Raw genomic sequence first — 23,025 nt, 5'->3', positions numbered from 1 at the left:
CCTTTTATTCTGAATTTTTAAAAAAGGAAGGAAGGAAGGGAGGGAGGGAGGGAAAGAAGAGAAAAGAAAAGGAAAAAATTTGGAGCAGGAGAGGCTTGTGAGGGATTTATTGAGCAGTTCCACAGTGTACTGACGACAGGGAATGACTATGTTGCCCAAGAAAGTTGGGGTGCGTCTGTAGCAATCTTGGAAACATGGGCTGAGATCCGGGCGTGTGTGTCAGGCTGTGGAGCAAGTGCTGGTGGAGAAAGTAGCAGGGGGCGAGCGCTGAGAGTCGTGGGCAAGGGGAGCGCACAAAGTTGGGGAGAGCATGAGAGTGAAGACGCCCCTGCTTGTGAAGCTGTCGACTGATGGGAGCGAGTAACAGCGAGGAAGAGGGGGTGGGGTGAGAGGGTGCGCGGGCGTCTAGGCTGGGGATTCGGTCTCTGGGTGCCTGCGGCAGCGCGGCGGCGGCTTGCCTGCGGCGGGCTCGGAGCCGGGGTGCGTGTGCGCGCGTGTGCGCGGGGCGGAGAGCCCGGGGCTCCTGGACGCGTGGCTGTGCCTCAGCGCTGCCGGCTGGGTGAGCGCGGGCGCGAGCGGAACGCACAGCCGAGGCGGCGGGCAGCCCGGGTTATCTGAGCCGCTCGGTCTTGGGTGACTGCGCCCAGATCTCGAGGCGGCGGCGGCAAAGGCGAGACGCGCTGGCGGGCCGCGGAGGAGCCGAGAAGCGAAACCCAGGCCCAGACGGCAGAGGCGGGGAGTAAAGCATGGAACAGCTCGCGGGCCGGGCAGGTAAGAGCGAGGAGGACCCGTCGGCGCCACAGGCAAGGGGGGTGCGGGTGACCGAGAGGCATGGGAGCGGCCAAGTCGAGGGACCCCACTCCTCTTTCCTTCTGTGCTTGCCTGGCGGCGGGGCTGGGGACTGGGGCTCTATGGCCTCTTCCCACCGCTGAGGCCTCCTCCGGGCCTTCCAGCCCAGTGTCCTCTGAATCAACTAAAAACTTTCCACCCAGAAAACGTGAGTTTTACAACTTCTGTTGGTCACTTTGCAGAACCTGGGCTTTGCTCTCTTTTGTGCATTTAGGACTTTATCTTTCCACTTTCCTTCAGTGTAAAAATATTTTGCCTGACTTCCTCCAAGTTGGGAGCACTGGGAAGGCCTTAGTTTCTAGTGGGGATGGAGTGTGGTTGCATGTGCATGTGTGCTAGTGGGTGGGGACAGGCTGTGTGCACAAGTCTGTGTGCACATGTGTGAGGGCCTTGTGTATTTGAGTATGAACCAAAGTGTAAGCACTGGTGTAGATAATGCAAGTGGAGAGAAGGCTGCTCCCCAAATAAACGACTCAAGGGAGGCCTGGGGCAAGAGGAGGGACGGCAGGCCCCAGGGGACCCGAGTGGGGAGGAGAATCTGAAGCTGCTAAGGGAGTGGAGGGCTGCTCTCTCTCTTTTTTTCCCCTCCACCCCTCCCTCAGGCCTGCCAACTCCACTCCATCTGCCCACTAGGTGTCCTGGTGTAGCTCAGGGGTGGGAAGCCAGGGACCCAAGTTTAGTTTTGGATTGCTGGGGAGGGAGAGGGTCGGATCAGGTTTCCCAGAGTTTTTCAAATAATACCACAGAGGTCAAGGACTAACTCCAGGCCCCTTTTGCCTCACTCCTCTCCTTCTCCAAATAGCCTTCCTCCTCTCCCTCCTCCCCCCATCCCCTACCAGCTCAGGCTCTAGTTCTTTCAACAGATAATCCAGTTTCCACCCTCAGCACTGCCCTTCCTGTAGCTTCTTGGCCTAGTCCCTTGGCTGCCTCCATTCCCCCTTGGGGGCCTTGTCCTCACTGGGGAATCTGGGCCTCCAGGAGTGTCAACTGTCACCTCCTGGGCTTTTAGGGATCTGGGCCACCCCTCCACATCAGAGGTTTAAGTAGGGAGATCAATAGCAAACAGTTGTAATGATCTAATTAATTATGGCAAAATTAAAAGCGAGTACAAAATCAATCTCTGATGGTGTTGAAGATGGAATTCAATTGAGAGCCCATCTGTGCACCCCCTCGACCGTATAAATATGCAGCCCAAGGACAGACCTAATGGCTGGGCCTTCCTGGGAACCTCTTTCCCCCTTTCTTCCTCTCCTGCACAGGGTTTCTCTCTCCCTCACTCTGCCTGAATCTATTTTGACTCCTGCCGCCTCCTGACCCCACCCCTCCGTCCTTCCCCGTCCTGTCTGCTCAGGCTCCTGACACTCCCACTTTGCCATTTGCCCTCTTGGAAGGCGGCTCTCACGGCTTCACAGGCCTGAGGTGTGTGAACCTTGTTCCCAGTCCCTGCAAATTTGCCGGAAGACGCAGCCAGGCCCTCTCCCCAGCGCCTCGGAAAGAGACGGAAGAGCGGTGGGGGCATCCTTGAGCACCTGTCCGGGCTCTCATCCCAAGTTTCCTGGCGCTCAGGATACTCCACAAGGGACGAGGGCGCTTACCCAGGGGCGCCTGCGCCTACCTGCGTCTGCCCGGGGAGCTGCTCTCCCGGCGCGCTTGGCCGGGCGGCCGGGAAGAGCAGCTGCGCACCGCACTCCGTTTCCCTTCCCTCCTTTCCCCGCTTTTGCGGGGATCAAACTCCCGCCAGCCCAGCCGGGGCTTGGGGAAATGTGGGGAGGAGCTGTGGAACTGGGCAGGGCTGGGTCTGAGAGAAGGAAACCTCCGTTCCCTTCCAAACCGCCTTCTATCGTTTTTTCACGGCCCCCCTCCGGCCCCTCGGCCCTCACCTCTTTCTTATACACTTCTGGCCGGGGCACAGCTCCCCCGGGGACCCTGCGTGCCCCAGAGGGCCCCCGTGCCCCTTTTATACCCATCCAGCTGGTTCAAAATGACAATGACATGCGCGCTCGAGCGAGCGTGCGTGCCTCGCGGACGCCCTGGTGCAACCTCCGCAGCCGGGTTTGCGAAGGATGCGGGTTTTATTTCGTCTCGCTGAGCCCGTTCGGGAACAGCGAAGACCAGGAAAAAGCGAGGGAAAGGGTAAGAGAAGAGAACTGGCTACCAGGTCAGTTGTGGTCTTTGGCCATCGACGCCTCTACTCCCAGCACCATAAAAATAAGCCCTTTATTTGATGACCTTCCTTTTACTCCACTGGCCTGTCCCAGCTGGCTCTCTGCTTCCCTGTCGCTGGTCACCTGCCTCTCCCTCCTGGGGCCCTGGGCCCACACTGAGTTCCCAGGGATCTTTATGCCCTCGGAGACCCCTCCCTATTCCCTTGTCCTGCCGCCGGGTCCTCAGGGCCTGGGGGAGACACAGCCCTACGCCTCCCCGCCCTCTTTTGCCAGGCCTCCTCACCCCGTTATTAATTGCTGTGTTGACCTGCAGGATTGATTGGCGGCCACGCTGGAAGAGGCTGCAGAGGCCTTGGCCTCGGTGCAGCCTCGGCTGAGGGCAGAGAGGGGAGGGGGAGGTGTGGATATGGGCCCTGAACTCCTATCTCAGCCCCGCCTGGGACACAGCTGTTTGCCTAGACACTCACTCCACCCCGCTCACACACACCTTTACACACCCTCACAACACTCACACACTCACATGATCCCTTCAAGAGGCAATCAGCCCCCAAGGAGACACATCAGAAATTCTCCTTAATCGATTTAGAAATTGAAAGAGGCTTCCTCCCTCCATCATTCATTCTCTTCACTATATTCGTTATCCGCGGGTCTAGACTTCACGACCGGCCTGTTCAGAGAGAGCAGAGCGAACTACTGGGACCTGAGCTTTTTTTCTGTCCGAGATTGACTTTGCATCTCCCCCCTGGCCAGGAACAGTTGCATAAAGTTAAGAAATAATCCTGGATTCGAGTAACCCTTAAAGTCTCAAACCAAAGCACTTTTTCCGGAAAGAGCCCGTGCCCTGACTCATGAGAGATTCGGTTAAGCCCTTTTGTTTCAAGTTCGGGGGATGGACGGCTCTGGACTACGGAAAGTGGAGGGTGGAGGCTTGCAGCAGCGTGGGGCAGGGGTCTAACCCAAAAGCAAAGGCCCTCCCCTCCCCTCCCCTCCCCTCCCCCTCTTCCCTAAACCTTGTCGCGCGCGCGCGCGCACACACAGACACACACACGGCCCCAGAGCCACAGCAACACCCCTCTGCCCGGATCTCAGGCCACAGGCCCTCCGGCCAGCAACCCAAGCGATAGTGAGCCCCTGGGACGTCCCGGCTCCAGGCCGAGGTGGGCGGAGGCGGGAGGAGTAGACGAACCTCGGCCGCTCCCCAGAGAGACCCCTTTTCTTTGGTTCTCTCCCTGTCTCATCAGCCCCTCTCGACACCCCCCGTGATCCCCTCTCCCCTACCCCCCCGTGATCCCCTCTCCCCTACCCGCCCCCCCCCGGTGATCCCCTCTCCCCTACCCCCCCGTGATCCCCTCTCCCCTCCGCTCCTTTGTCTCCGGCCAATTCGCGGCGCCGAACAGCCTGGCCCCCGCCTGGGCGGCCCTGCCCCTCGCTTCCCTGTTTGGCTGGCGGGGCTCCCCCTGCCTTCCTTACCCGCTCCCGGCTCTGGCGCGTTCTCCGCCTGCTCCTCATGTCCGCACAGCAGCTGGGAGAGGAGGCAGGGAGGGCGGGCGCGCCGCGGACGGATCCGAGAGAGTAGATTTGGTGCTTGCTCGCAACTCCGGGAAAACTCAGCCCGCCCCCTACAACTATTCCTCAGCGACGCAGAGCCGCGCGCCCTCTCCCGCGTTTGGCCCTTTCCTTTCCTTGTACATTGGCGGTGGCTATTTCGCTTCCCCTGGTCTGCCCAGCATCTGAAGTTGCGCTCCCCCTGCCCTGCACTCCGTCCCGTTTCAGCTGCCCCATGCTACCGTCTGCCCCCTTCCTCCGCAGCCCCCTTCTTCGCGGTGGCGGTGGAGGGTAGCGCTGGGGACGTTGGAGGCCCGCCGGCACTGTCTCCCTTCATCGGCCAGGTCAGGCTCAGGGCTCAGGGCTCAGGGCCTGGCTGAGAAGAGGGTTAATTATTACTCGCACGGACCCTCAGCCTCACTGGGACTCTCTCTCCCTTGGGGAGGAAGGGAGGGGGCAGTTAGCCAGGTGGGGACCTCGGCTTGGCCTAAACCAGCCTCTTCGGTCCTTCCAGAGACAAGTGCCTTCTCCGGTCCCGCAGCACCTTTCGCATCCCTTTCTTTTCCTCCTCTCTCCCCTCTTCCACACCTCCCCTTGGTCAGGCCTCTCCCCACCATCTCATCTGCGCTCTGGCTTTGGCAGGTTGACTGCAGGTCCTGGGAGGACCAACTTTCTTTGTTTGGAACCGAACTGGACGGGATTTCCTTCCCCAAGTCTCCACCAACGGGCCAGCTCCTCCCAACGGTTTTGGCCTACTGGCCCAAAGGCGACCGCGCCTGAGGCCACAATTAACCCGGGTGTCTCGGGGGGCGGGGTGGTATTTAACTGATTCTCTAGCAGTTGCGGTGGTGCAGTGGGACGAGGGGCGCAAGAAGTGGGAGTGGAAGAGTGGTAGGAAAGAGACAGAGAGCAGAGTGATGAACATGGACAGGGTGTGGTATCGACAACGGAAAGAAAAGAAGTCCGAAAGGGAGGAACACAGAAAGGAAGGCAGTGAGGAATCCTCTAGTTACCTTTATAGGGTAGAAGTTGGATGGAAAAAACCACCCCCTGCCCTGCCTAAGTGCCCAAATCCCTCCCTTCCCTCTTTGTGGATGGTTAAGGGTTCAGAAAGTTAGGCACTTATTCCTTTATCTACTATAGAAATATTTGGTTTTTTAAATGCTTTCCTATTGGCTAGCTCCACGGAGAGGCAAGACAGGTGTAATTATCACTATTTTACAGGTAAGAAAATTGAAGCTCAAAGAGGCAAAGGGACTGTGCATGTGGAGGCTATTGCTCCTTCCCTGGGCTTTGGAGTGAGTGGCCCCTTTAGCTGTGCAGAGGTCCATAAGTGTGTGTGTGGGGAGGCTGTGTCCAGGAGTACCAGAGCCTCACTGGGCCTCTTGCGCCCCCCTCACCTCCTTCTAGCTTTTTCTCTGTTGGACAGAGCCCTCCACTCCTACCCTATAGATTGCTGGCCCAGTTTCTCCTGACTTGACCATTTTTTTCTGCTCCCCAGTCGGGTGGCCCACCGGTGGCAGCCACCTGGCAGGCCCGTGCGGCTAAGAGGCTGCTTTGGTGGCCAAGTGGCTTGCATTGTCGTTTCCCCTCAAAGGAGCTGTGAAGGGCCGGCAGGTCGCTAGGACCTCATGTGAGGAGAAGCCGGGTTAAAGGAGGAGGGGCCGGGGAAGATGAAGGCGCAGCACGTGCGCCCGGCCTCCTCAGGACCAACAGACAGAGCGGGCGGGGCCAGCCGGGAGTTAGGCCCCCCGGGCTTCACGCAGGGAGCCCAAATATTGGGAACAAAAGCGGGAAAAGAAGAGTGAGAGCGGGAGGGAGCGAGGGAGGGAGCGAGGAAGCAGAAATTAGGGGGTCTTAGATGAAAAAAAAGAAAGTAGCTTTAGGGGGAATGTGCCGTGGAGTGTGAAATTGCAGCCCATGGTGCTCCATATTGTACCAGAAGCTCTTCCAAAAAAAAAAAAAAACAACCATCCTCCAACGTGACCAGAGGGCTAGGAAGGGGGAGGGGCGGGGAGAGAATGGGGAGGAGGAGGGGAAAGGGCCGGCCGGGCTGGAGCCGGTCAGGGCGAGCTGGAGAGGGGCCAGCATGCGTGCGCCGGCTGCTTGGGACCTGGTCGCTGAGAGAATGCGCCCCGGGGTGCACACCGGGACCCTGGGGCGAGTGGGCTGCAGCTGTCCCGGACTTGGATTGTCAGACAAACTTTTTTTTCTTTTTCTTTTTTTCTGGTGGTGGTGACTTCCAAAACTGGAAATAATTCTGAAAAAAAGCTTGGCTGTGGAGCTGCTGCTCTGCTCTACCCTCTGCTCTTCCCTCCTCCGTTTCTGCTTTTCTTCCCTTTGGACTTGTTTTTCCCCCCTTGGTTCTAAACAGCTTTCCCCGCCCTGAACTTTAATGCGTTTAATTTGGTCCGCGCTGTGGGGAGCATTTCCTAGGGAGATACATTTAATTTCGGAATTTCTAATCCCCTCCCTCAGAGCCCTGGCCCTGGCTCCCCTTGCCACTCCCCGGGAGGTGGAAGGAGTGGAAGGAGGAAGGCTGGCCCAGGCCACCAGGGAGGGGCTTGGCTGGGATGCTCCCCGGGCCCCCACCAGGCGCCCCAGTCCCCCGCCCCCTCTCAGCCCAGCCGCCTTCCTCAACTGCTCCAGGTCAGGCGCCTGGGGCCCCAGGTCAGGGCCCTGCCTGCAGAGGGTAGGCAGCCAAGCCTCAAGCTTTTCCTCCCAGGGTAGAAAGCACTGGGCCAGGGAATGGGAAAACGGAAAAGGAGCAGAAGGGTCGGGCAGGGAGAGGGTGCAATCGGGGGCACCGGAAAGGGTTTACCAAGCACTTCATGCACAGTCTGCCCAGAAATGCATTTGGGAGCTCAGGGTGCTAGTCGCTCTTGGCTTGGCTTGGGGTGCCTTTGCGTGTGTGTACTGTGGGGGAGGAGAGAGAAGCTCAATGGCGACCAAGGCCTCCCGGACACCTACACCCGACAAAGCAGACGGGAGACAACTGGAGAGCCTGGCGGCCGGAGCTCGTCAGAGAGGAAGGAGGCAAGGGCGGGGGTGCCCGGCGCCAGGCAAGCCTGGCAGGGAAGGGAGCGGAGAAGGTGAAGGAGCGGAGATCCACAAGAAAGATTTATTGGGCAGATCAGATGCACAGAGGCGGCTAATGAAGCAAATCCCGAGATGGGTATCAGAGCAACTCCCCAAAAGTTTATTTGCCTTTAAATTTCCGCAGCGAGGCGGGCGCCTTGTTTGAAGTGTAAATGCTCCTAGGTTGGGGGGTGGAAGGGCTGCTTTGAAAACACCAGAGAGAAAAGGTTCATTTAGAGGCAGACGGGAAAAGCAACCAACCCTGACAGGTCGGAGCCCGGGTTGTGTTTGGGGTTGGGTTGTTTTCTTTCTTTCTCTTTCTTTTCCTCTTTCCTCTTCTTTCTTTCCCTTTTTCCTTTCTGGCTTTTTTCTCCTCTACTAAGACTATAGGAGAAAAAAGGGAAGAACAGGAAAGGGAGCATCAGAGGGAGAGGCCAACACCTCTGGAGAGAAATCTGTAGGCCAGCCCTTCAGCCTGGAGCCCTGGGAGAAGGCTGAGTCTTGGCTAAAAGGGCTTCTAATCATCGGGGAGTATTGCTCTTTGATTTTCTAGACACTTGAACAGGCTGGAGCCAAGGAGGAAGCTGCCAGGGGCTGGCTTTGTGGGAGGGTGGATGTCCAGCTAATGCAGTGCTGAGGAAAGTGTCCCAGGAGCAGGGGGAGTGGGGTTCTGGAATCTCAGGGGCTACCTGGGAATTGGACTATCAATAGAAGTGTCTTCACTCCTCAGGGGGTACATGTGTAGTATAGGTGTGTGAGTGCAACTTCCAGCACACTTTGTGCACTAAGTCCTCTTCTTTACAAAACATGAAAATCCCTCTTGCTTAGTATGTAAAAAACGCCTGTTGTATGCACCCACACTTCTTCGTAGTATGTGTAACCTAGGGACATGTCTAGCTGATTCTAGAAAAATCTGAGTCTGTGTGTGGAGAGGGGTCCTGCCCACAGTCCAGTTTTTTCAAGAGTTCAGACTCCCTAAGACAACTTCCTAGACCAACATAGGGAGACCTGGGGCAAAGGGCTCCTTCGGTTCTTAGCTCCTCTCAGTAAGGACCCTTCCTCGACGGGGCCCCCTCATCCCAATTCTGGGTTAATTACCTCCCTGAAAGAAGCCCAAGGCTGAATCAGCTAATAACACCTGAGAGCCCTTCGCTCCCAGGCCCAGGAGCCTTTTCCTTTAGGCTGCCCGGAACTGTTTTCCTTTTTCGCTCCCCACACCAAGTTAGTGCGTGTTCGTGGGGTTGTGAGGCCAAAGCAAACCCGGGAGCGCCATCTGCAGGTCTCGGGAGGAAGAGACTGACCTTTGGGGCTGGACCCTGCGCCTTCCACCTCCAGCCCGAGCGAACCAGGTTGGCCGCCCAAAGGAAGTGGGGGTGAGGGCTGGGAGGGAGGGGGCGGGGGGAGGGGATTTTTCCTCCCAGAAATTACTTCGCAGGTGGATTAAGCGGATTGGGCTCCGGAGGATCCAGGAAGGAGAGCAAATGACAGGATCCCAGCGGATCCGGCCTCCTAAAGGGTGGGAAGCTCGGAACCCTGTCGGGCTGAACCTGGCCCGAACCCCGCCCGAGAATGAAGGGCGCTCTGAAAACCCAGGTGCAAGAGGCCCTGTAGGAGTTTCCTCCTGCCTGAGTTGGGCGGGTTCCGCCCCCCCAACCTAGCTGCCGCCTGGGCGCCGGCCAGAGGGACAGCGGCGCGAGTCCGCGGCGCTTCTGCGGGCGCCAGGGTCAGCAGGCAGGGGCTAGAGTCGCCTCGAGTACCGGCTGCTAGAGCGCAGCGCCGGCTTCCCTGAGCCGCCCTTTCGCAGACCCAGAAAGGGGAGGGGGAGGGAGCGAAGGAGGGAGAGTTAAAACATCAGCTGAAGTGCCAAGATGATTTATGAGACGAGGGAAAATATTTCATAAAGATCTCCCGGATATTCTGTACTTAACCAGTTAGGAGACAAAGGGCTTCTCCTGTCTGGTGCGTGCGAGCGGACCTGAGCGAGCGAGGGAGCGAGTGCGTTGGAGGGCCGCGGAGGCTGGACCAGCGGCTCCGGCAGGAGCGGGTCCTGGCCGAGCGCGCTGCGCCTCCTGCGCTTGCTCTGGATCCGCCGAGCTGGCAGCGGGCGGCGCTCAGCCTCGTTCGCAGCCTCTTCTCCCCAGCCGGGGAGAGCGAGCCGAGCCTCGGTCTCCCGCGTCCTCTGCCGCCAGCGACCAGTCGTTCTGCACTGTCTCCCCAAGCCCCCTCCCCGGCCACCCGAGTGTCCAGGAGCCAAGTCCCCGGGCTCTCGCACCGTCCGTTGGGTCCCACTGAGGCAGGTGGGTCCCCGCCGGAGGTCTCCAGCTCGATTCTAAACCGAGCGTTCTGGGCTGTCCAGACCCCGTTAGGCAAGGGGACGAGGGAAGCCCTGCGCGCAGCCGTGCGTGGGACGAGAGAGGAAAAACTGCCGGACACTTTGCCCCGGAATGAGAATTGGGGGTATGTGGGTGGGGAGTTACCTCAGGAGGGACAGGCGAAAGGGAAGGACCAGAGAGAGGAAGGAAGAACCAGGAGGAACGGAAGAGAACTGAGAGCTGAGAGTAGGGGAGATAGGAGTAGGGTTGCGGACGAGCTCGGGGCCCCGTGGCTCATGCGGGCACTGGCCAGTGGATGGCAGGGCTGGGTGAGTTGGGACTTCGAGCCGGCTTCCAAACGTGGCGCGTTCTGCGACTCTCTGTTGTGGCCTGAATATTCATTAGACTGGCCGCTCTTTATCCTTATCTAAGGTTTATCTTATCTGCGAGTTTCGTTTCTCAATGTAGTTTTAATCCCAGGCTCCTCTCCCCCCCTCCCCCTGGCCCGCTCCCCTCCCCTCCCTCCCCCTCCCCCTCCCTCTTCACCCGCTCCTCCCTCCCTCCCTCTCTCCCTCCCTCCCTCCCTCTCTCCCTCCCTCCCTCTCTCCCTCCCTCCCGTTTCCCCCTCCCCTGCCCTCCCCTCGCCGGCACCGGAGTGACAGGCGCGGGGCCCTCCTCGCCGAAGCTCGGGGCTCCGGCGCTGGCGAATCACAGAGTGGTGGAATCTATTGCCTTTGTCTGACAAGTCATCCATCTCCCAGCGCGGGGAGAGGGAGGGGGTCTGGAGGGGGCTTTGCAGCTTTTAGAGAGACACACACCGGGAGCCGAGGCTCCAGTCTCCGGCCGAGTCTTCTCGCAAACGCAACCCACCTGGGGCCAGTTCAGTGCTGCCGGCGTCCCTCGGCTCCCTCCCTTCTTCCCTCCCTCCCGGCCCTTCGGCCGCGGCGGAGCGCGCCAGCCTTTTCCGGGGGCGGGGGCCCGGCTCGCGCTCTCCCCTCCCGAAGGCGCCCGCTCGGACATCCCGAGGATTGCTACTTCTTTGCCAACTTCGCCAACTCACCGGCACTTGGAGCGGCCCGGCTCCCCGCCCGGCGCCCTCGGGCCGCCCCTGCTCCACGGCTACTCCGACTGCTGCCTCTGGATGAACGGGTTCCAGGGGAGCTGAGCGAGCCGTCTCCCCCGCCCAGCCTCAGCCCCGGCCGCAGCTGCCGCGCGCGCCATGCGCCCCCAGGTCCCCCCGGCCCGGCCTTCCGCCCCGGGGCCGTTCTGCTGACCGCCCAGCCCCGCGCCCCGACGGTGGGAAGTTCCGGGCGCTGCGGTTGCAAGCTCCGGCAGGCCCGGGAGGAGTCCCCGCGGGGAGCGCAGCGCGGCGCCCCCCGCCCCCGAGCGCTCCGCCGCAGCCGGGAGCCCGCTCACCCCACCCCCCCCACCGTCCCTCCCTTTTTTCCTCAAGTCCTGAAGTTGAGTTTGAGAGGCGACACGGCGGCGGCGGCCGCGCTGCTCCCGCTCCTCTGTCTCCCCATGGATATGCACTGCAAAGCAGACCCCTTCTCCGCGATGCACCGTGAGTACCGGCGCCCTGCTCCTGCCCCAGCTCGGGGCACCCCGTCCCACCCTGTCCCGTCCTGGCGCGGCCCTGGCTCCTTACGCGCTCGGGTCCCATCTTGGAGGCCACCCTGGCTTCTCCTGGTCACCCCTTTCGTTCTTCCTCATTTCCCTGTGTTTCTAAAGCCCCCAGTTTCTCTCTCTTCTGCCTTATGTCATTCATACTTCTTCTACCTGTCTTTCTACCTCCCTGGTGCCCATCACCTTCCTTCCTTCCACCTGCTTTTTCTTAGGTAGTGGATCCACAGCCCCTGACCCTGGCTCCAACCACCCTACTCCCTGGCCACCCTCTTGACTGGAGCTGGGGGACTAATGGACAGGCAGTTTTCAGGGTTTTGTGTTGTGTTGTGTTTTTTTTATCTTCTCTCTTTCTCTCTCTCTCTGCCTCCCCCTCCTCCCTCCTCTCATCTCTACCTTTCTGGAACTTAGAGTGTGGTGGTCCAGGAGGAGACTCCCAGCAAGGGCAGCCTCAGTGTCAGGACAATCAGACTGAAGAGTGTGGGGGTGGGGTGCCCCCTTCTGACCCTCAGCTCCCAGCACCTCCTGGCCCTGCCAGCCCAGCCAAGGCTTCTTGTGGGCTGGTTTGAAATACTTCCTTCCTCTTCTTTTTTTTCCTACCTTCCATCCTACTCCTTCCCCTCTTGTCCTGGAGTTGGGAGTCTGAGATTGGCAGGACGTGGTGGTCATCTTTCTCTGCCTCTCCCTGGGAGATGCTCTAAAAACAAAGAGGGATTCCAAGGAGAAATCGAAGTCTGTGAGAGATCACGTAGAAGAGCCTTCCAGGCGATCCCTGGGTAGAGCAAAGCTCGGCTTCTAGTTCTGGAGGCTCCTTGCTGGGCTCCCACTCTGTGGTAAGGATGGGCCAGCCAGTAACCTGGCCAGGGGATAGGAAAAGAGGGAGAAAAGGAGGGGGGAAGAACAAAAGGAAGGCAAATGCCAAAGCTGGGGAGAAAGGAGAGAGAAATCAAAACAAGGGGGAGGAAAGAAGAGCAAGAGAACAGAAAAAAATGTTACAGGAAAAAGGAGAAGGGGAGAAAAGAAATTTGAAACTAGGAAAAGAGAATTATTTTAATGAAATTTGAATTTATCTAATTCTTGTCATATGTCTTTAGCTTGGAAAACAATTCAGAGGTAATTTTTGTTTTTTGCTTTGTTTTGCCGGCTTCTTTTTTTGTTTTTTAAGATAAATAGATTCTAAATAGAAAACTTCCCCTCCTCTGTAGATTAATAATCAAGGATGATTTGTAACTTTTCACAGGGAAACTTTTTAGACCTGGCTTGGATCTGTGCTTCGGACAAGAGAGCCTAGGAGGGAGAGCTGTATTTTTCTCTAAGCATATATTTAGCGCATATACATGTAAGGGAGCTTTAAAAAATACTCCTGTGACAAAATGTATTTCCCTAAATAATTTCCAAGCACAGGAAATCCGAGCCAGGGGCCTCCGGCTGCCGCGGGTTTCTGGGAGCCGAGCCTGAAATCCTGACTCCTTTTCGGAGGGAGTGGAACGGGGTACCACGCCGTCTTCGCCCAGCCCGCCGGCCTCCTGGCCTCGCTGCCTCTCCTCTCTTGCCGATTCCGCGGGGTATCTGCCGAGTCCTGGCCGCCCACTGGGTGCCACTTTGAAACCGAAAGGGTAGCAAGGCGAGCCGAAGGTGGTCGGAGGAAGGGAGAGACCGCGGCGCGGGCGGGCCGGCCAGCAGCGGCAGCCCGAGTCGGCGCCGGCGGCAGTGGCGCATTCCAGGCCCGACTCAGCGCAGGTTCTCGGCCCCAGCCCTGGACTCCCGCCGTGCCCCCTTCCCTTACCCACCCCTTAGATTGGGGTCGAGGGGCCGGGCCCGGAGCCCGGGGAGGCTGAATTATTCATCTTTAATCTGCCCGCAGCTGCCGCCTTTTCATACCGGTAACGCGAGTTCTCCCGGGGCCTAAATTATTGATGGTCGGGTTTGGAGGGAGGGGAGGGGTGAGGAGCGGGGCTAGAGGTAGGGAGCCTAGCATGGATGAGGGGTAGAATAAGAGGCTCCGGCCTCCCCCAGCCTCTAGATCAGAGGCCTCTCCCCAGGGGTTTCGCCGGCCCCTATTCTCGGTCCCCCAGAAGGGAACCGGAGAGAAGCGAGTCGGGTGCAGATGTCCCCGCTTTCTCCGAAAGTCGCCTGAGGCTAGCAGGACAGGGACTGCAGGTTGCTGGCCCGGTCAGGTCGGACTCTGCCGCTAGAACTCTCTGCGGTTGGATTGCTCAGTAACTGCGGCTGCGGGTTGATAGCTTTGGGTGCAGGATTTCTAGACTGCTGTCAGCCAGGGAGAATGGGGCGCCAGGCAGCGTCCTCAGGCCTGGCATCCGGCGACCACCTCGGCTCCGAGGTTGGGAGCCTGCGCTGGAGTCAGGTTGGAGACCCAGCACCCTCCTCTTGCCCAGGAGAGCAAACGCCGTTGCTGCCCGGTTTCCTGAGTGGCTGCGGAGGTCTAAAAGGTCAGATGGACGTGGGCTGGCTCGGGCTGGCTGCACAGGGTGCCCCGCGCGCCTTCAGCCTGCCTGGGCGACCTGTACCGTGCGTCCTGAGCGAGGCCGTGGGCCAGAAGCCTAGCGCAGCGCGGCAGGCGAACGAACCCAAGCAGTCTGCGTTCTGTGGCTGCTACCCCGGCACCTTGCGGCTCTCCACTGCCTCCCCATCTCCGAGCGCAGCAGATTCTGGGCCCCTGCCTCTTCAGCCTTTCCTCCTCCAGTTGGCTTTCTTTGAACTTTAAACACTACAGAGGCGAAGGGGAAATATGGCTCCCCAAATATCTAAAGATAGAAAACATAAAGGAAAGAAAAGCTCCCCATCAGAAAACAAAACAAAAACACAGGGAAAGAGGCAGGAAAACTCTAACTCCAATTAAAAAATAAATACAAGGAAAGAGGTAGGGAGCAAAAGGGGGGGATGTCAGGGACTTAGGCCCTCTCTGTGCTTGGAGTCCTTATGTACAGAGTCAACCGGACCAAACACCCCAGAATCATCAGCCTCCAAGCAGGCTCCTACAACTCCCTCTTGCCTGCGGCTCAGGCGGGATTTCGCACCGCTCTGGGTTCCGTCCTCCGCCCGGCCCTTCCTGTCCTCTCTTCTCTACATTCTTTCCTGCTGGCATTAATTCCCACTGTGCTGTTTTTCTCCCCCTCTTCCCTTTTTTTCCCTCTCGCCCCGCTTCCCCATTCCTTCCCTCACTTTCTCCCTGGCGTCGCACCGGTCTTAGAGCCGCGTTCTTTCCCTGCCCTCCGCCCAGCATCTGCGCTTCCGCGTTTCTGCAGCTCCGCAGATTCCAGTCCCTAATCCTCTGCATTGTGGTCGGCGGCCTTCGTTCTCCCGCGAGTCCGGGAACATGCCCTTCCGCCCTGCCTGCTCCCTTTGCACGTCCTGGGTCGCGGACCCTGACTAATGGCCGGTCCCTGCTGTGTGTGGGGTGTTGTTTTTTTTTCTTGTCTCTCCCCAGCAGGGCACGGGGGTGTGAACCAGCTTGGGGGGGTGTTTGTGAATGGCAGGCCCCTGCCCGACGTGGTGAGGCAGCGCATCGTGGAGCTGGCCCACCAGGGTGTGCGGCCCTGCGACATCTCCCGGCAGCTGCGGGTCAGCCACGGCTGTGTCAGCAAAATCCTGGGCAGGTGAGAGCCTCGGAGCTGCCCCTGGGAGATGCCCTGTCTCCTTCCCCGTTTGGATAGCCCTGGGTCTCCAGCCGAGGGCTTGGCTAAAAGTCGAGGTCGCCAGTGGGAGAGGGAGGTCCCTGACTGGGGCTATCTGGAGAGCTGCTCCTTTTGGAGAGGGCACTCAGGTGGTGACTGTGGCCCCAGAAGCGAGGGTGGAGCAGGGCCATCCAGCACCTGCCCCGCTCCTGGGAGATAGCCTGATTCCAGTCTTCAGAAACGGAAAGACAGCTCTTCCCTTTGGAAGGGAGGGTTGGAGGAATAGGGTAGAAGGTAAAAATGGGTCCCCGAGAAGAGAAAAATCAGCTTGAGGAGGTAGAAGGTTGGTCCTGGTTCCCATAGGGTCCCTGTGCTCTGTGGGAAAGGTCTGGAGGCCTCCAAGTGCTGTTCCTCCTGCTCTTCCCAAATGAGGGGCCAGGCTTCCACTCCCAGGGGCATGGATTCCAGCTGCTGTGTGTGCAGCCTTTGGTATGGCCACCTCCAGGGAGGGAGCGTCCCTGGTGTCCCTCCCCTCATCCTCCACTGTGTCCCTGCCCTAGCCAAGTGGACTCTGGAAGCCGGTTCAGACACTCTGGGCCTTTTCCCTCCGTGCCACTGCCTCAGGCAGGAGAGTGGCTCAGCGGCTCCGGCGCCTGCAGCCCCCTGTCCCTGCCACCACCCGCTTCTCGCTGACCCCGCCGGTCTTCCCGGCGCAGGTACTACGAGACTGGCAGCATCAAGCCCGGAGTGATCGGCGGCTCCAAGCCCAAAGTGGCAACACCCAAAGTTGTGGACAAGATTGCTGAATACAAACGACAGAATCCTACTATGTTCGCCTGGGAGATCCGGGACCGGCTCCTGGCGGAGGGCATCTGTGACAACGACACAGTGCCCAGCGTCTCTTCCATCAACAGGTGAGCAAGCCACGCCGGGCTGCAGGGTGGGGCTCCAGCTCCCAGCTCCTGCCAACCAGGGCTTCCCCCAGCACCGGTCTCGGTTCTTTCTTCGGCCTCTGCCTGCCCTTGCTCCTGCTCCCAGCTCCCAGGTCCTTTGGGCAGGGAGAGGGGACCTGGGAGGCAGAGAGATAGACAGACAGACAAGGCTGTCTCCAGCTCAGGGCTGGGTATTCCCTGCCAGGCTTCTCCCGCTGGCGTCCTGGAAATGAATCCAAGTGTTTGTGGTAATTAAGACTCCAAGATTACGCGCCTCGGTATCTAGAGACAATCACAGCCCACAACCGAAGCCTTTAAAATGACCAGTGTGTATTCATCGCCTCCAAACAGACTTCCCTTTCTAAAGGCATGCTCCCTTCGGCAGGGGCAGCCGCCTGTCCTGGCTGCCCCGCCATCCCTGCTGACTCCCACAAAGCTGGCCTCCCGGGAGCCCAGGCCTTGCTAGCCAGCTCCTCACAAATTTCCAGCCTATTACCACCAGTATCCAGGCCTGCAGAGCAAACGCCAACCACCAGCCAGCCATTGGCAGGGAGTAGAGGAGCTAGACCAGGAGTGGGATGCCAGGTCAGGAGGGAGAACTCTGGACCCTGAGACTGAACCTTAGGAGATGCCTCCAGCCACCTAGAGTACCTATGTCCAGGCCTAAGCCTGCACTGATGACAGGCTCAGGCACAGGGGGACAACTCAGGCTGGATTCAGCTCGACATATAGTAGCACAAGATAGTCTCCCAATCTCCGAGCCACTCCAGTGTGCTCTCTGCGACCCGTGCACACTCCATGTACGTACCCCCCACCCCCGGCCAGTGTACACATGTGGCAGGTACAGCACATAACAAGAGCACTTGGACATGGGAACCCAAGATGGCTTTCCCATCACAGAACTGTACAACCTGATGTCAGCGGAGACCCTGTGCAATTCCAGACAGCCTTGGCCAGCTTTTCTACCCCCGCCCCGCGCATTGTAGGGCAACACCCCAAACGAGAAGAAGGCTGAGGGTTTCATACCCTTGTTTTTCTTTACACTCTTCATAGGCTCATTATCAGGACAACTAATAATTCAGCTGGTGCCTTTTTCTGAAACTGGCATTACGTATCAAGGGTTTTTTTTTAATATTTTGCAAATGAAATGGAATTATCCCAAATCATCCTGAAAACAGCAGGTAAAATTAACTGGTAGAATGTACCTTGGCTAAAGAAGATTCCCTCTGCCACACTCGTGCTGTAACGTACTGCGAGGCGACCCCAGAAATTATCCCAGTGTGTGCCATCTGTATTAAAATGGTTATTCAGTTATGAACAGGGTAACATAATACTGATCAGCTAATTATACACCCTCCGAAAATTCTCCAGCTCCCTGGGCCTGGCTCAGCTAGGTATTGAGAGCATAGCGGTTTGACATTCAGATACCTTCCAAAGGAGCTGGAGAAATTCTCCTGGTGGTTTGGGAGAGGAATGAGTCTTTTGCATTTAAAAGCCAGAGGAGGAGGCTGGGGAAGCTTTGGGGCTGGGGCAGGAGTGGCGGTGAGGGATGCGAAGGGGACGAAGCATTGTCTCCTCTCAACCTCTAGGCTGGCTACTGGTCTTGGGAGTGAGTTGGAACCGAGGTCTTGGGAGGAGAGCAGCCCTGCTGAGGAGCAATGTTGCTGGGACTGGGTGCTGGTGTTCTGGAGAACATTTGGTAGAAATCTTGTTGTTGTGATAGGATTTGCAAGCCAGGGGAGGAACCCAGGATATGTTCGGTCAAGGCAATGTGCTTCTCTTGATGTGTGGAGGATTGGAGCAATCAAGGCAGGTGTGGTGGCAGCACCCCTTGCCTAGCACCCTGTCTAGCACCCCTTCTCCCCACTCTCCCCAACATATACCCCCTCACTGGCCGAGATGTTTTGGGAAGCTGGCTTATACAAAATTTGGGAATACTCTCATCCTGAAAAGCCACGGAGAGCAGGGGACATGTGACCCCAGGATCAAGCTCCAGAGGCCTTGAGGTGCAGTCACCAGAACTGGGAGAAAGTAGAAGAGTGAGCTGCTAGTGGGATGAGAGTGGGAGAAAGAACGGCTTCAGCTTGACAGCTCTGACAGCAGCAGAATTTTCTCAACACGGAGCCCTATCACCTGAGGGGCACGGAGGCTACCTTTGGGTGTGGGAAAATAGCCATCTGTGGACAGGTGTTGCTGGAGATGGCAAGGGAGTGGGAGGAGAAGAACGGGGAAGCCACCGGCAGCATGGGCAGCCAGCCCTGGGTCTGCAGCTAGGCTTCCTGGCTTGCTTTGTCAACAAGGCACAGTCAGGGTATTCTTGGTTTTGCTTTGGGACAGAATCCTACCGTGACTCATACTTTGGAAAGAATTCTGGGGGCTTCCCAGTGTGCTGCCGAGTCAGGACTGGAGGGGTGCATCTGGGCCTATGCCCGTAGCGTCATCCCTCTAGGTGCTTTGCTCTGAAGGGGAGGGTTTATCTGAGATGCGTTACTTCAACCCTAAAACCTGCTAAAAGCGGGATTTCTGCTGGCGCTGCTGACGCCACGAACTTTGTGAAATCTCACTTGCTGTAGGAAGAGCCTACAGATTTTCCTCTGTGTAGAAAGTGTGACGCATTGGGGACCGGGTGGTTCTTGAGTTTAGCACTTTACTGTTGGTGAGGTGCCCACTTGTGTTGGGTACTTTATAACCCTCATGGTAAGAATGTGCCTGTGCTGGCTGTTGGCAAGAAAGGAAATCCACACATGCTTATCCACCTGAGCCAAATCATGAGGGTTTTCATCTTCTCCCCAAAACAGATGCTGTTGCCACACTTGAAATATACTGTTATGGTTATAAACTAAATTGCTTTTCGTGCTTTAAAAATGGTTTGGGCTTCTTCTGATCCTGTCACAATAAAGGCTTGGACATCCAGCCCCCATTCTCCATTGGCAAATCCTCATAGAAATACCTCTCTGAGCCAATGGAGTAGGTCAGAGAGGCCTCCCAACCTCACCCTCATCCCCAGAGACCACCGTCAAAAATCCGGAGGGTTGACTAGATTGCTTAGCATGTGGAATTTATTTGAATAACTCTCAATATTGGGTTACCAATCGCTGAGCGTGGAGTTGCAGCTCTTCAGCTTGTACACCACTGCTGTAGAGGGCGGGTGTTTATAAACAGGTGACTTGAGATTGAAACCTGGTGTGGGAAATGGCCCGGAGGGGGGAGGAGATGGAGGGAGATCCAAGCTGCTGAAAGGGAAACAGCCACCTAGTTACGTTGCTGAGCAATTGGCTGGGCAGGAAGGATTTTCCTGATTATATGCCAGAGTCTTCAGGTTTGGCTGTTGCTCTGAGTAGGGAATATAGCTCCTTTGAAGGCACAGGCGCAAACTCCAGATAGAGTCTAGGGTTACTGAAGATCCCCTGAGGGCACTGTCTTGGACTGAGCTGACAAGGAGGCCCTCGCTCTCCTAACTTTTTCAGACTGCCCTATACTCTTTGGGATCAAGGCACTCTCAGCTCCTAGATCCTTGGAGTGGACCCTCCCAGAGTCAATTTCCGCCCCCCCCCATCACCTGCTACCCACACTCTCTCTTAGCCTGTTGGGCTCTAAGTGAGCATATTTACTCTCCTAGCAGTGGCAGCACTGGCTTCAAGAAGGCGCCAGCCCCAGGGCTGTTAAACAGTTCCGTCTCGTGTCATCTGCAGGTCTTCGTTGGAAATCTGGCACTGGGGTGACAGTGGCCTAGCTGTTCATTCAAAGGCCTTTCCAAGTAAGCTGGGAGCCACTCATCCCAGCCAAGGGAATGCTGAAGACATGTTCAGGGCGGGGGTCTGTGTCTCTTTCTCAGACACAGGTTCTAGAACATTGCACATTTGACTCTTGGACCTGGCTTGGCACAAAGCTGAGCCAGAGAGGCAGCATTGCCTGCCCATCTCCATACCCTTGCAGTTGTTTGGTGGTCAGGGCTGTTGGTCTAGTGGCAAAGAGCCAAGGCAAGTTGTTGGGTTAAGAAGAAGACTTCTCCCCATAGAGGAAAGGGAAAAGTAAGGATAGAGAACTTGCTTTCTGTGGCCCTGGGCCTACTGGATCGGACCACCTATCGTGGACAGACATGCCAGTTTCTGTCTGAAAAGCCTTGCTCACCTGTCCTTCCCCAGAGAGCATCTCCTGCTGCTGAGGCCACCCATCATTAGAATGTGTGAAATAGTCATGACTGCTGGCCTTCTTATTTCTTAAAATGAGCTGGACTTGTCCCCCTGAAAAGCCATTTTTGTTCCCTTAGTTATTTTAGACTTCTTGGCCAACAGTTGTATTGGTCTGTTTCCCTGCGGGCAGGCTCCGAGTGGGTGGGCAGGCCACAAAATGGCTTTCAGGTGAGAGCAATGGCTGGTTGCCCTGAGTTCTTACCTCCACTGGCAACTCTAGGAAAGAGGAAGGCAGGAGGGGTTGTCCCTAACGAAAGCTCCAGGTGGGTTTTGGAGGGTGTTGCAAAGAGGAAACGAGAGGGGGAAAACCCTAAATAAATAAATAGTGTCCAACTATTCTGAGAACTCAATAAAACAATCACATCAAATATGAAGAGGCATAAATCTTGTATCTGCACAGGTAACCTACTCAATTGCTTTTATTATCGCTCAGGCTGCCTCCGTTTATTACCGTCCACAGTCTGGGCAAAGGAGGTTGCGTGGAGGGTGGTCTCCAGTGCAATCCTACACCCCGAGAGGCAACAATCAGCCCATACAGCCAGGGATTTCGATGGGAGCTCGGGAAGGGCCCATTTGTCTGCATGAAAACCAATCAATAACTCTGTAACCAGAGCCCTTGTCACAGGGAAATGGACAACACAACAGTTCAATACAGGGGCCACGGGGGGAATTAACCAAGTGGAGATGGGGCCAGGCAGGAGCAGCCCCTAGAGAAGGGAAACGGGGTGCCTGGAGAAGAGAATATTGGGGAGGGGGGGGAGATGGGGCAATGGCTTTGTGTGCATATTGGCACAAGGTGGGAATTATTGTGCAAAGTAGATCCAGGGGACCAGAGGCACCGTTGGAAGTTGGGGTGGTAGGGAGCAGTTGGGAAGTGGGCTTGTTCCAGTACCCATGGGATAGTGTGGTTGTATATGTGATGGTGTGTGTTGTGGACAAGAATATTATGCTTTCATAGAAAGAATAGCGATAGTAGTAACTGGTGCAGAAGATGAACCAAACCCCCCTACACCAGAGCCTGCACGCTGAAAAGGGGGCTCCCTCTGAGCCCACAAAGGAGCGCCTTAAACCAGGGGCTCCATTGTCTGCCCCCAGCTCCCTAGATCTTCAGCTCCAGCTACTCTGCAACTTTGCCTCTTAAAGTTCAGGTCCGTCCTTGGCCCTTCCTTGTTGCTGCCTGGAGTTGGAATTCTTATATTAAGAGGAAACTGTATGCTGGAAAGAATTCCTTTCTCACTTCCTGTTCTTTAAAAGAATGCAGTAAAGGGTGTGAACGTGGCCTGCCACTTCTCTGAATCCCTGCTGTTTCATCTCAGCCCCCCCACCCCCAGGTCAGATTCTCGCAGGGCAAGTTTCTTGCATTCAGAGTTCAGGTTCAGGCAGGGGAAGCTATGCCCCGTGCTGCTCACCCAGCCATGTGGGTGAGGCTAGAGAAGAGAGAAGGGCCCCTGATAAATCTGAGGAGTGGGAAACAGTGTCTCACAACCAATGCCCTAATAACAAGTAAAATATTAAACGGGTGGAAAATTAAATCGCTGTGGGTTTATCTGTCTACCACTAAACTACTGGGTTGAAATGTTTTTCTGCTGTTGAGCAAGTTATTTGTTTTGGTGCTGTAAAGGTGCAGCTTGAATGTATTCATGATGGTTTGTGGGCACAGAGATTGATATCTTCAGGGTGTGTGGATTTGTGTGTGTTTGTGCCTACCTGTGTCTGCTCTTAGGTAAATGGGCTCTGAGGCCAAGAGGAGGAAAAAGAGGAAGACCTGCAGTCACAGACAAAGGCTGGACACCTTGTCCTTGGGACCATCAGGCCAATCAGTGAGGCAGTCATTGGACCCTTGGGCAGCAATAATAGGGCTGGGTTGAAGATTTCTCATTTCATAATTTGGGAAAATTGGGGCCAAATTTTTCTTCAATTTTTATTTGCACTGTAACACTCCATAGTCTAGTTAGGCCCCAATAAGAGGGGCTTTGCTGCAGCGATGCCACCTTTGTGATAGAGAGCTGTGTGATCCACTGTCCATCTTCAGTTTGACACTTGAGTCCCAGCCCCGTTGGCAGAACTAGTTAGGGACCAACTGCATAAGCAGCCAAGAAGATGCCCTTCCTGGTGCACCCCCTTCCTGCAGAGTTACGGTGCAGTGGCCCACCAAGGGACCTGCGGGTCCCCCAGCAGGAGGCATGTCAGCAGCACTGGGACACGGTCGTTGTCAGAGCTCTCCCAACGGCCCCAGGCCCAGTCTCCAAATCCTTCCCCAGTAATCCAGGTGCCAGGGAAATAAGGAAGAAGCTGGGTGCAAGGAACACATAACTGGGAACTAGAGAAGGCTTGGACACCAGACCAAGTAGAGCATGATGGCAGAGGCAGATGCCTGCGGTCTCCTGGGGAGGGCTGGGCATAGGGGAGCTGTTGAGGGTGTAGGAAACCAGAAGAGGATGACCTGGGACTGGAAAAGAAGAAGCAAGGCCTTGTGTAGACCTGGGAACTCTCAGGTAGGAGGGGAAGTCATGTAGGAGGGAGATGGGAGAGGCCATGGAGCCAGGGTCCTCTTGTAGCTCATCCTCACCAACCACAAAAATAACTGGACTCTTTCTTTCAGTTTTTGAGAGATAATATGATAAGAAGATATTTTGTGTTTTTCATGTGAGAGAGAGAGAGGCAGAGTCGTTGGCATTGTAGAGAGGTTCGGG

The 23,025-nt window shown here is 56.8% G+C and overlaps 1 protein-coding gene across 10 annotated transcripts in view; it reads left to right on the top strand.

Annotated features, from left to right (window-relative positions):
- Window positions 1-685: 685 nt before the first annotated feature.
- Window positions 686-23,025, top strand: part of PAX2 (paired box 2) — a 90,390-nt gene continuing 68,050 nt past the window's right edge. For 6 of the 10 annotated variants that reach the window (XM_036827702.1, XM_036827696.1, XM_036827699.1 and 3 more), the window contains exons 1-4: window positions 686-771; window positions 11,403-11,513; window positions 15,021-15,189; window positions 15,924-16,121. In XM_036827702.1, coding sequence (XP_036683597.1) covers window positions 747-771; window positions 11,403-11,513; window positions 15,021-15,189; window positions 15,924-16,121 — 503 coding nt within the window. In that variant the 5' untranslated portion in view covers window positions 686-746. Of the gene's footprint in view, window positions 772-10,844; window positions 11,514-15,020; window positions 15,190-15,923; window positions 16,122-23,025 lie in introns of those variants that run through there. The other 4 variants (XM_036827700.1, XM_036827693.1, XM_036827695.1 and 1 more) reach the window with 2 other exon arrangements.

Source organism: Balaenoptera musculus, chromosome 16 (assembly GCF_009873245.2).
Source record: "Balaenoptera musculus isolate JJ_BM4_2016_0621 chromosome 16, mBalMus1.pri.v3, whole genome shotgun sequence".
Classification (NCBI taxonomy): Eukaryota; Metazoa; Chordata; class Mammalia; order Artiodactyla; family Balaenopteridae; genus Balaenoptera; species Balaenoptera musculus.
The sequence above is the reverse complement of the archived record's forward strand: the minus strand, read 5'-3'. Positions and strand labels throughout refer to the sequence as shown.